At 39.0% G+C, this 13711-nt stretch overlaps 1 protein-coding gene across 4 annotated transcripts in view; it reads right to left on the bottom strand.

The window, feature by feature from the left end:
- The window catches only part of TBL1X (transducin beta like 1 X-linked), a 198612-nt gene that overhangs the window by 51781 nt on the left and 133120 nt on the right, over positions 1–13711 (bottom strand). For all 4 annotated transcript variants that reach the window (XM_048934276.1, XM_048934274.1, XM_048934275.1 and 1 more), the window contains one exon: positions 5034–5141. In XM_048934276.1, the coding sequence (XP_048790233.1) occupies positions 5034–5091 (58 nt within the window). In that variant the 5' untranslated portion in view covers positions 5092–5141. The remainder of the gene's footprint in view (positions 1–5033; positions 5142–13711) is intronic.

The raw sequence follows: 13711 nt of genomic DNA on the forward strand, positions 1-13711 counted from the left end.
TGACTCCACTGTCAGTAGAGCAACCATCTTCTCCAGCTCTGCTTCTCCAGCAGCAGGGGACTCGAAGTATAGAGTCTCTCTGGCTGTGTTTTTCTCTTTTAAACCCCATGATCAGTCAACTGTAATTCCTACAGTGTCAGCTGCAAATGCACTCAAGGATCATTTTATATTTCCTTCCAGGTCACTAATAAAGCCATTGAGTAGTGTCATGCCAAGAACAGATTCCTGTGAATTTGCATTAGAAGCAACCTTTGATAAATATTCCCCATCTCCAATCGCTTTTCAAGATGTTCTGTTAGTCAGTTTTCAATCCACTTGATAACCTTGGATTACATTGGTTTTACACATTGTTATTTTGTTTTATTTATAAACACAGTGTGTCAACAAAAATACAAAAGTGCTATAAAGCAGTCTAAGCATATTATTGTCAGTGCAATTACCTTTGTCATTGCATTCTGTGATCTTGGAAAAACTAGTACCTACTTTGTTTGTTAAGATCTGTTATTCACACAGACTTGCTGGCTGGTATTATGTATGCTGTCATCTCTTCTATTTTTTTGTTGGAGGTGTTTAGTTTCAGCCTTCCAATGATTTTACTTGACCTACAGTTACCTGGATCATCTTGTTTAACCTTTAAAAATTCTGGCACAACATTTGTTCTTTCCAGTTCACTGGAACTCCTCTTAGTACGCCAAGATTTGTTAAAGAGCAACAATAATGGCTTAGACAGTTCAACGCTCTTAATACTCTCTTGTGCAAGTTTTGTAGTCTGACAGAGAATTAATAAGGAAAATATAATTACCGAGTTTCACTTCTAACTACAATTTGAGATATGATGAATTTGTATCAGAATGACCTGAAAGCATTTTCATAATGAAGTATGAAAGCACCCATCCGTATTCTTGCAATGATAACGTTTCAAATAATCTCAAGTGCTTCTGTGCCTTCTAGCTGCAAAATACTTGAAATATTATGGGTATAGTTTGCTTTTTACACTGTTTTTCTGCCATTTTTGTATTTCTTTTTGTCATTTCTCTCTTTTCCCACTGTCCATATCTTGTGAGAAAGCCTAAAAATTTTACAGGATGAGATTAAAGAACAGATAACAAAAAAAGGAAAACGGAACATTTTTATGGTCCTGTAAGCTACTTTTATGGCTATGCTTAATATAACTTTTTGAGGCTTGAAATTCAGCTAATGTAAACATAATCTAATAACCTTGTTTTTGGCAAACTGCTTTAACTACAGGGATTTGAACTTAAATTGTATTTAAATACTAGCCCTATAAATTCTTATTACTTCTGAAAATTATTGATTCAGAATATCCTTTATCTGCTGCTCCAAAAGTAATGCCTTTTATTTTGATACATTGGCCCACAACATTGGACGTTGGTGGTATGGCAGCAGAGGTTGAACCTTCCTGCCAATATGTATTACAAAATGTAATACATTTTGTTGTTGCACAACAGACGGCAGCAGAGGAGCAGCCTGACAAAATGGTGTCTGACAGAAGTGCACATGAAGCTGAGGTGTGTCCATGCAGAAAGAATGGCACCTGTTGCCAATCATTCACACTTGCTGAACATTTATGGAGACTGAACAGTGGATGTCAGCATGGTGAGGTGGTGGGCAGTGACAATGGTGATGTTAAAGACAAGCCACAATACAGACAGTCACGCAAATTCGTGGATTATGACCAGGGAACTGTATAAGGACTTGAATATCGGCTTCAATATACTGGAGACAATGGCAATGTGGCAATGTTCGAGTTTTGCAAAGTTTGTATCAGGTAGCAGCCATGAATGCTCACATAGGAACAGAAAGAACACTGTATACAAGTTTCTCAGGACTTACTGAACCAACACGAGGCTGAGAGTGACCGTTTCCTGGATTCTATCATTACTGGTAACTAAACGTGGTATCACCACTACAAACCAGAGTCAAAAGGGCAGTCTGTGAAGTGGCAACATGTGAATTCCCCACTGAAGAAAAAGTTCAAGATACAGCCCTCAGCAGGTAGAGTGATGTGCACTGTCTTCTGAGATAGGAATGGGGTGATTCTTCTGAATTTCCTGGAGCTCAATCAAGTCTAGCTGCTACATCATGATACTGACCAAACAGAAGGCTTGAACTTCCAGAGTCAGGCCAGGGAAGACGACAACCTTCTCCTGCAATACCATTTTGAGGATTGCAAAGAACCAGTGTTGGCTGGACTTCCACACCTACTTCCACACCTACCCTACAGTCCGGATTTGGCACTTACGATTTTCATCTGTTTGGTCCAATGAAAGATGGACTGCGTGGGCAACATTTTCCTAGGAACCACTATACCATAGCAGCTGTGAAACAGTTGGTCACCTCCACTGGTGTAGGTTTTTATAAGCATGGTACGCAGGTTCTTGTTCACTGCTGTCCAAAATGCATAGCTAATAGCTATACTGAAAAATAATGTTTCGTATCTGAGAATTTGCTCTATCAAATAGTGTTATTGTGTTCTTTTTAGCTGTTCTAGCTTCCATGGAGATACATGGGAGGCATTAATTTCAGAGTGACCTACATATTTCACCAGGTGGAAAGACAAGATGCTGCAGAATAATTCCTCTTTTGTTACTCTTCTGAAAATAAAGATATAAAAGTCTGCACTGAAAAACCACAAGAGTGTGAAAGATATAAAATGAGTGCAAGAAGATCTGCCAATACATCAGTGGATTGATCACTGCTTATAGCTCTTATTTGCTATAAGACAGAATTAGACATTAGACATAGCAAGACATTGCTATAAAACAGAATTACCTGCAAACAGTAAGGCATATCTATTAAAGATATACCTAGCATCTAGACTTCAATATGCTCAATTTGAAGCATATTTGAATATTTCTTCATGCACTTAACCTTAATTTCTATTCTTTTATATTTCAATATGCTCAATTTGAAGCATATTTGAATATTTCCTCGTGTACTTAACCTTAATTTTTATTATTTTATATGGATTAAAAACAATAAAAACAATGCAAATACAATGTTTCTGTGACATTTTTATGAATGCCTGAATTTATGAATGTTTAAATTCATATTACATATTGGGCTACAGCTTGATACACCCTCACTAGATAAAGAGGAGGGGAAGGGGAGGCAGCGGCTGCACCCGACTCCTCACGTACCCCCAGCCACAAGCAATGGGGAAGTGGGTCTGGGTTTGGACCATGTCTGCGTGTCTTTAGTTTGAATGAGTTAAGTAAGAAAAAGCATTTGTCCCTATACATAAGAAATAAAGAGCAGTAAAAATTGCAATTAAACTGAAGATTTGTATGTAAAATTCTCCCTAAAATGGCAAAAGTTACTGTTCACTTGTGGGAGAGGTGTCACCTGAAATAACTTCCTGACATTTGGCTGACATCACCACTCTTGAATGACTTTTTAAAGCCTTTTTCTCAATCATTACACAGTACTAACCCATTTACCGACCCATCAAAAGGAAAAGTTACTGTATTAATGTGCTGGTATGTAAAATCTCCTATAATACGAATATAACAATGTAGAACAATTTTAGGATTCTTCAGGCTCTGCCTATGTCTGTCTGTGTGACATTTCAATGCTTAAATGCATTTTCCAGTGAAGTACCACTAGGTTTTTTTAAAAATAAACGTCTGGGTGAAATTTCAGTTTTGCTAGTCTCTATCTTTCCTTCATCTAAATGCATGCTACAGCTTTTTTTTTTATAAGCTGTGGTGTTAGAGAGAAGAACACAATGTAAGAAAACAGCTGCCAACACAGGCCAACTCTGTTATCTCAAAGCAATCTTCTAAAGACCAAATTCTGAAAAAGTACTATTAATCATTTTTTCAATCTCAGGGGAAATCCCTTGTGTGGGAAGTTGGGCTACCAGGATTGAAATATCTTTGGAAAGAGAAAAACAAGTCAAAACACCTCGTCTAATGAACTCTAGTTTTAATGACCAAGAGAAGCAGGCTGAGCCAGTATCCTTTTCTTGCTGAGATTTTGGCCATTTATCGAAGACATGTCCAAAGTCTGGTGGGCTTATTCCAAAGTTGGCTTTATGTCTTCTGATACGAGGAAATGAAGTTTTTGTATTTTTCTCACAAGTGTTGGTTTTTCCTAGCACTTGAAACAACAACCTTTCAGTTCAGTATTCAGACAACATTTCAGTCAATTCTATAACTGATCCAGAGCACATGGCCAATCCTACATTAATTGGGCTTATGTCTACATCCTTTGTTAGTGTTTTTCACCTCCCCTATCATCTCCACTTTAAAAGAGTATTCCTATTTCTGAATAGAATTGTGACTCCTTCCAAAGAGTGGACACAAGACTATGAAAACAAAATAGACACTAAATATTAAAGTTTCATTTCATTTTTTTCTTCCTGAGGAAAGATTCACCTTTCCTTCCAAAAGGTTTTCTTAAAAGTCATTTCTTTTTCCCTTCCCTACAATGAAGACAGAGTACCATGGGCACTTTGCAGTACCACAAGGAAATGGTGCTAAGACAGAGCCATGGTCACAAGGAAAAGAGATGTCATCTGCAAAGCTTACTTTACATATATAATTACTGTAATGAAATTCTAAGTCATTAGATATTTGCGCCCAGTTTTCCATTTATGAGATCAACATTCCACCAATGTAAAACTGATTTATACAGTCCCTGTTTATTTAATAAGCATCTGACAGAACAATTTCAAATGGCTAAGAAAAATGATACAAAATCAATGTGCTTTGTGCTGCTGCTGCCAAAAATGATGTTGGCTCTGATGATACTACTCTACAGAAACATTTGTTAACACAATGTTATTTATTTCCTTGTTTTGCCTAACTTAAACATTTAATTTGTACTTGTGTATGTCTGCATTTTTTTTATGCTTTGGACCACAGTTCCAAAGAAATACAGGTTTGCGCAAGAAATATTTAGTTCAACTGAAACACTTAACACAGCATTCCTAAAACAGCACCACATACAAAGAAAATTTTCCCATTTCATCTATGACTTGGAGTTGTGATGAAATACAGGAAACTTACCTGATTCCTGGAGATAGCGATACACCAAGAAATTCACTTCGTCACTGGTTATGCTCATCTTAGCCCAACCTCAATATGATGAGGTTTATGAGAAGTGTGATCCACGCTCTGTTCAACAGGAAAGAAAATAACAGGTTTTATTTTGATTGATTATTAAAGTTGTTATCAAAACAGATGTGAGATTTGTTAAGGTATTTAAAGATCTCATCATTAGAGCTGTTATATCCCCATGGGAGGCACACATTAAATACTGCGAATCAAGTACTCAAGATGTATGATGCTTTTTATTACAATTAAAGAGCTGTCCTTAATATATACAAGAATCCAAGGGAGCATTTTAAATCTTGAAAGCCTTTGCAAATGTTAACTCTGTTACATCAGTGGCTTTATTACTGGTTCTCTGGGCACTCTTTGTTACTGTAAGGGTATTGCCTTTTCAGGATTGCTAGCAATTACTCACATAAACCAAATCATAAGTCCTTCCAGCCCCACATTTGTCATCTAGGTTTCTGTCCAGTAGTTCACCCACTTAATAGAGAAGTTCTTTCCTTACAAAAACTAAGTTATGCAGAGGACATAAATAAAGTTCCCATAAAACAGAACCAACCTAAATTTAAGATGAAATTACAAATTTTATTACAGGGGTGTGCATGTGAGAGAGAGGCAAGGAGGAAGAATGCAATATATACCTTGTGCCAACAAGGACTACAAATATCCTGGCATTATAAAAAGTTATAATGTTATATTGTCTCTGCTGATTACTAGTGAGCAATAATTAAACTTCAGTTATTCACTTAAGCAATCCTAACCTTTAGGATGACAGTTTTACACTACTACTTCGGGCATGCGCTGCGATAATAAATATATTTGTTTTGAACATTTTCCATTAAATCTGGATTCATTTCTGCTTGGAAATCTGCTTTAAGAAGTTTGGTTTCCAAAGCTGTAAGTGCCTCTCAGACATAACCTTTGCAGCTTTGTCAGGCACATCAGCCCTATACTGAGTGATGTAAAGATCTGGACATAGAAATGCACACAACACACTTGGCTGCAAATTATAAATGAAACACCACAGGCGGGTGCTTTTTGTTTCAATTTCCCGTATGTCTCTTCTTGGCAAGCAGAAAGGTCTTTGTTCATTGGGAACCTCTTCGCCGATTCCCGTTGCCTGAATTAACACCTGCTACCGCGTGCAGTGCTCATCAGCTACAAGTCTTCCCTGCTGCTCATTTCAACCAGGAGGTCACTTCTGACTGTAACAGATGCCTCTGCATATTTACAGAAATGGAGGTCTTTTGAACCCTATTTAAGCCTTTAATTCTCCTGGACTGCAAGATTTCCTCAGTGGCTCAGATGCTGGGTTTTTTGTTTTTTTTTTTCATAAGACATCACACCTTGGTAAGCTGGGAGACACTTTCCTCAAGCCATCTAGTCTTTATTATTATACCTTGGAGAATACGAAGAAAATATTGAAAATCTCAGAGTCTCAACTAGGGAAATTTCATCTACTGTTAAGGCTCGGAGGGAAGGCAATGCCAGCTGCATCCAACCAGCTCTGTCACCCATGTGATGTTTCCCTCTGGAAAGTTGTTTGGTGCCCCTGCTCCTCAATCCCTCATAGCTGCAGGGGGTGGCATATCAAGGTGGCACTGCCTTCAGCTACAGACAGGCCCACCCTTTTTGCAAGTGGAAAGGCAACCACAGGTAGCAAAAGATATGCTTACAGGCATGAAAAGCAGGCAGAGAAAGCACCTCAGGAAGATGGATGGGTGGCAGCTTTTAAATATCACTTGACATACTTGATAATGAATAATTAATAAATCACCATGCCTCTTTCTGCACAGTCATCACCATTACATGAAGAACAAAAAAGAAATACCTTGCAAAACGCAAGACCATTTTCATCCCCGAGTATTTAAAATACATTCATATCACTGCTATGACTGTGATAACACTAAAGCAAGAAATTTTGTTAGGTGTGGATTTAAAAAAATACCCAACGTAACCTTTTAAAAAGCACTTTAAAAATAGCGGTTTCAGTATTTGGTGGTAGGAAAGTTGGTAACATTGAAACCTCTTACAAAAATTCAGTTTCAGCAATGACGTACTTTGTGGTCAAATGAACTTTATTAGAAGAAAAAGAATCAAGAAACTACAAATGCTGTTTCCGGATGCATCCTGATAATTCAAGCCATTCATATGGTATTTCCCACATACAGAGAATTCTTCTGGGAAAGGAAAGGGAAAGGAGGGGTGTTGGGTTTTGCTTTTCCAAAGAAGACTCTTCTTAAGTGAGTTAAAACCAGAGAAAATGAGCCTGACTGCAAACTAAACAGTTTGACAGCCATGGAAAAGCCTCCAGAGCAGCTACCTTTGTAACAGAATCCCAAACACACCGAGGAGCTAGATTTACAATGCATTTTCCCTGAAGTCAGTCAACAGGAATTACTTTGACATATGTGTCAGATCATATCTTTATACAGACTGTTACCATGTCATAAATAACCAGATGATCCCTGCTCATATATTTAAGGTTTCTTTTCTCTCTGAGACGCCAGTGCACAATCAGATACACAACTGCAAAGCTTTTACCCATGCAGAATTATACAAAGATCTTGGCTTTGACCCAGAGAATCCTATTCATTAGACGTTTGGCTGAGTTTTGAAAGACCATACTCAATTTCATTAATGCTCTTTCTGATTTCCCTTCGTCCCTAAAGATAAACACCTCAAATAAAACCAACTATAGAAAACACGGTGGGGAAGAGGGTAACATGCATCCCTTTTGTGTGCCCCTACATCTGATTCCCAAGCAGAAAACAACTAGTAACCCATCAATATAATTTTTAGTGCAGAAATGCAAATGTCTACAGAAAACTGCAGAAACCCTTAGTTATCATTGTGATAGAACTATTTCTGCTAAGTGACAGTCTCCTTTTGCTATTGGAGACTGCTATTATTGAGATTAATAATTTTTTAAAATGAAGTATTGCTTAGAAATGAGACATTTTGCATTCAAACCAGCAATAACATCTTAATTCTTAACAATGACAAAAGGAATTACAAAAAAGCATTCAAAGTTTTCAACCTTTCTTTACTTGAAGCATTTTTTTTGTGTATCCAGTTATATATTAGGGCAATTTCTACTTACTCCAACCTTGCCTTAGAAACATGGGATATGATCCTGCGGGTATTTGGGTATGTCAAATACAGGAAAAGAGTCTACTAAGTGTATGGAATTCCCATTATGGACCCCAAACACTCAGAACCCCTCAATGGATGTTAAGAACAAGCAAAACTAAATTCACCACTGGTCTACATAAATGCTAAGTTCTCAGTTCTGCAGGGGTAGGTTGGCAGAGACGCTTTGGATTCAGGCACACTACCACTATGCTCCTACACTTGCTTGGCTTGGTGTCAGCCTGCAGCACACTGCCTGTGCTCAGGGTGAGCAAGCAGACTCATATCCTGGAGTCAACATCGGCCCTGATTTGGCTCTAAGTGCCGGCCTGCCTCTCCTCCCAAATTAGACCTTCCTGGAGCACCAGGAATCCTAATGTATTAATACTAAATGGGCCATGCTGTGATTGAAGAAGGCAACCTGGGGAACAGCTCTGCTCCAGCACTGTACCATCCAGTCCACCAGGCTGCCTATCTGCATCATGTTCCCCTACCCATATCAGGAAGCTATGTTTCTTTCCTCTGGTGCATTTTAGCACTGTTGCCATAAATAAGAGAGATTTGGCTGAAGAATGATGCGAAAATAAATTTTAATCTTTAAAATACCATATGGAGATGCAGCTCCACTCCCTCCTCTGCAGATCACAGGTCCTGAAAGCCGCTTCCTGGCCCCCAGGCATACCTCTGCACAGGGCTGCAGAGGCCATCCCAGGAAAGCAGCTCACCTTTGCCACCTGTGGCTGCACTGCTATCCACAGGGACTTTCCGGTCAGCTCTCCCCACAGTTAGACGGAAACAGGGCAGACATTTAGGGAAAACACCTAAACTCAAACCTTGACCTCAAATCTAAATAGGAAACTGCATGCTTCCTATTTCTGCATCCAGCCCTCCTGACAGAAATTCATCAGGCTGCCAGCCAGGTCCTCACATTATCCCCTGAGAACCTGTGAGCTCCAGTCAGCTTTAACTGAATGCTGAGCAGCCTTTAGCTTCCTGGAGGCTTCTATCATTACTGTTAAATAAACACACTCCATACCCCAATATGTTTTTTTAATCTCCTGAAGAGGTTGCACTACATACCTACTTCCTCAAGAAGGCTAGGCTAAAATGTCTTCCCAACAAAAGTTTGAATGACCACAATAAAAAAAGAGAGGAAAAAAAGAGAAATTGTGTATTTTCTTTGTGATAAAAACAACAACAACAAAAGGCCCACACCAAAACCGGGCAAAAACAAGAGGTTTCACTGAAATGAAAACATTCCAGAAAGTTCAAATATTGGGTGTTGCCAAACTGCTGCACGGGAACAGTGGAGTTCCTGCCCTTGTGCTCCCATTTTCTCGTCCAAGATGGCTCCGGGCACGAAGCTGCACCTCTCCAGAGCCAGAGCAGCCGCCCATGTCACAGCGGCGCATCTGAAGGCATTGTGGCAGCACAGCCAAATCAAGAGGTTACTGTTTTGCATATGCTCTGTAGTTGAATGAAGAACATCATTTCCCAAAGCCAGAAGTCACTTCTCACAAAGCGATCTACTCAGTCAATCTCAGTTTCTCCTGCTGAAAAACACATTCACCAGAAACTTGCAGTGAGCCTTGCACTTTGTATATCTATGCTTGGCTTCACCATGCAGCCAGAACACAGGCAGCAGGCAGCAGCTCTTCCCCACAGGCTGACAAGCTCTCTTTGGCCCGCACCACTGCATTCTTCAGTCTTTTATTGCAGCCGCCTCCTCCTCCAGAAGAATTCCAGTATGTTTCCTTCCCAAAATGCCCAAACAGAACTTTGGGAGAGGAACAGAGTGCACACAGCCCTCTCTCCCCTTGCAGCCTTTCTAGCCACTTCAAGAAGCTAAAGAGGAAAACATCTTTTCTTTGCCACCATCCTGACATGGGAGTAACACAGTTTCATGCCTGCTGACAACCAGGTGCAGAGCACACAGGACAATTCTTTCTAAACTCCACCTGTGCTACTCATCAAAACAATATGCAGCCCTGTTCACAGTGCAGCTTATGTGTGCGTGACTTCCAGGCTCCTCCTCTCTGAGGATTGAACTTGACAACACTTTCCCTAAAAAACACAACCTAAAGGAAGAACAGTTGTTCCTTCTAGAGATCAGGCACTTAAAAATCCAAATCAAGTCCTATTGACAGTAAGCTGCACCATCTCCATGGCCCTTCTTAATGAGGAGTTAAATGATTAACTATCCTCATTCCAAATGACTACCATGGATCGCTCTGGTTATTCAACAACAAAAATGAGGCAATTCAAAACTCTCTTAGGATCTTTTATAGGTGCTCACAGATGTCTTTGCATCACTACATTTAATATTGTTCATAAATGCGACACCAATTTTATTTATTTATTTATTTACTTCCCCAGAGAAATAAAACCTGAAGAGAGAGCAGCACAGGATCCTCCTCAGAGATCGCTCAGTGCTCTGTGCAGTGTGTGCTGCTGCACTCCAAGCAATGCTGTTGACATTTACAGCAGCTGAATAAAAGCACGGACCTCAGAGAGAAAAGACAACAAGCTTGCCAGAAAACCCGAATGGCCAAATGTTCTGGCTGGCTCTTCTTCTTCTTTTTTAAAGTCTATTTGTTTACATTGAATCGTGTTGATTTTAAAATGGCCACACTAAACCAAAACAAATGCAGGAAGCTCCAGCTCGTCCTCATTCACACTGCTGCCTGAAGATCACGTTCTTACGAGAAGAAGCAACATCTGCATCTATCTCAGTGCTTCAGAAAAAACAGTACTGATAAAAACAAGCTTGAATCCTGACATGTTGGGATATCTCCTACAATTAATCACTGTATTCAGCCATATCAGAGTGCAAAATCTGGTGCCAAGTGAAGAAAGTGGAAGAATGATAATTACATGCATGTGGCAATGATTAACGAAATGCAGTTCTGTCTTGAAGAGCTCACTCTTGTTGAATCAAATGTTGTGTGAGCTAATCTGACAAAAATGGAATTTTCACCTGAATTCACCAAAAAACTTTTAACAAATTTAAATCAAACCTAATACAAATATACCAATAAAAATAGGTTGGCCAATTAAACATTTTGGTGGACTGCAGAACGGCTTATCTCAGCATTGAAATAACTTCTCTTCAGATTATAAATTACATGTCAAACTGAAAAGCCATTTGGAATTAAAACTGAACCTACTTATTAAAAACAAACAAACAAACAAAAAAAAACCCAAAAAACAACCAATATATTCCAGCAATTTCTAAGCACTATTCAACCATTTTTCAATTAACCAACAATTTTCAGCACAAAATAACTGTCAACAGAAGACAAGCCTTTCATCACCAAATTCCCAGCGAACTCCATTCCTCTATCAAAAGACTAAGAACCGTGCATCAGCTCTTTCATGCCTACAGTCTAGATGGATCAGGTTATTTTTCAGTTCTCAGCTGGTTCACTTAATTACATCAGCCTCCAGCATTTCACTTCTAAGAGTGGATCTTTTCCAACTCCTTTTGCCGTAGAGCAAAATGGTTTTTCCTGTATTGATCTTTCCTTTTTGGCACTTGGCTAAGGGGGAAAAAAGCAAACAAAACCAACTGCTCTTCTTCTTAATTAGCACAATTGCGTTATACCTCTTTTATAGCTTAGTTCTAAGAAGAGGCAATTACTTTTTTTTTTTTTTTGCCTCTTTCTCAATAAAATTGATGTTTACAATAGTATATTGCATGGAAAGCTCGGGGAAGCCAAAAATAAGATTGAGGGGAGAGAAAAGGTTGTTAGTTCTCAACCTTGCAAATGAAATGACATGAAATATGATGTTTTTTATTTTGTTTAAGAGGGAATTAGAGAGGTTTAAGAAGTAAAAACACATGATCGGTGTGATTGGTTTGAGATTCAAGACATCTCATCACTCTTGAACAACTTCAGTCATCTGGGGATCCTGCCAGGAAAAAGAACTAATATTTTCTTCCTCGTAAGAGCACAAAACTGTACTGTGGACAAACTGGAGGATGTGTCCATACATGTTAAGTCAATTAGACTGAAATATGTGATCAACTAGCTGTACACTTGTGTGTGTGTATGTGCAGTCCCATGTGTGCAATACAACTAGAAATTAGTTTTAGGTCTTGCTAATTGTGCTACATGTTCAAAACAGGTAACAAAGAATAAAAGCTGAAAAAAATTACATGATTACACAATTACCCTACAGATATTTGCTTTTCTTGATTTTCGGCAAGTGGAACAGTATATTAATAGGATCTCAAATTTCACTTTTCACCAGATTTACCTGAATTCTTATTAATATCTCAGAAAAAAAAAAAAAAAAAAGGAAAAAAAAAGTGCAAACATGGAGATTTCAATTTTTCAGCAGTGCTTTACATTTACAGAGTACTGAGTGAAAGGGAGTATGATGGGAAGAGTCCTTGCCAGAACTGACTATACCTGTTTCATTTTCTTTCTGTATCCTCAGTTGTGATTAAAATGACACAAATGAATTTTTAGAACAAACTTCCCCTCTCGTATTTAGAAACAGGACAGTTTCTTTTTCTTTTTCTTTTTCTGTAATACCTAAAAAAGTACACTAAAATGTCAATTTGAGGTATCTGAGTCCTAAGCTTGCCTTTAAGTATGGATGTAAACAAGCACCCAACTGTGATGAGGCAGGCCACGCACCAGCAGATAAAACATGTGCCTTTGAGGTGACACCACAGGGCTGGGACTGATAACAGGGCTTCCATACAGTTCCAGAGCCACCTGCTGTAAGGTCAGCTGGGATCAGCAGGCACAATGTCTGTTTTGTTTATTTTATTTTTAAATGAGGCAAAGAACACAAGACTGAAAAGGACAGCCTTGACTTTCCTGAAAGCTGCAGTAGCTGAATAAGGCTTCCTCTGCCTTGAATAAGTTATCTGACTTTTATCCAGCAACTCCACCATTTACAATGGTGCAGCTCAGGGAGCTGGGGCCCAAATCCTGACTTTTCCTAGCACATCTGAACATTTGAATTGGGCTATAGGATCAAGTTGCATCTTGTATGTTCTCCTTATTTCTGAAGAGCAAGGTAAGGATAAAACATCCACGCGTGTCTTTTACACCACCTCTTAAATAAACGGCTTCCTTTAACAGCCCGAAGGTGAATCCTTTCTTTAAAAACCACACCACGAGCAACTTATCAGCTGGAATGGTGTTAGTGCCAACTACAGCTACTGGGACTTTCACTACTCAGCATATGACAACAGACAGGCCTGGTAAACATGGCACTTCAACACTGTAGGATAAGGGAGGTGACACACAGCAAAGGCAACATAAAGAAGGTTGCAATTTTTTAATACCCATAAGCTCAGTCTCTTTATTTCATATCTTTTTTTCGGGCCTCCAGCATGAAGGAAACATGCTCAGAGCCATGGACAGACTGCAGTACTAACATGAACGACAGGATGGCCAGATACCTGCACATTTTGGTTTTACTTCTTTCCCACAAGTAATATCTGTGTTTCAATTCCAAGTCCATTTGAACTGCATGTT

Source organism: Lagopus muta, chromosome 1, assembly GCF_023343835.1.
Source record: "Lagopus muta isolate bLagMut1 chromosome 1, bLagMut1 primary, whole genome shotgun sequence".
Taxonomy (NCBI): Eukaryota; Metazoa; Chordata; class Aves; order Galliformes; family Phasianidae; genus Lagopus; species Lagopus muta.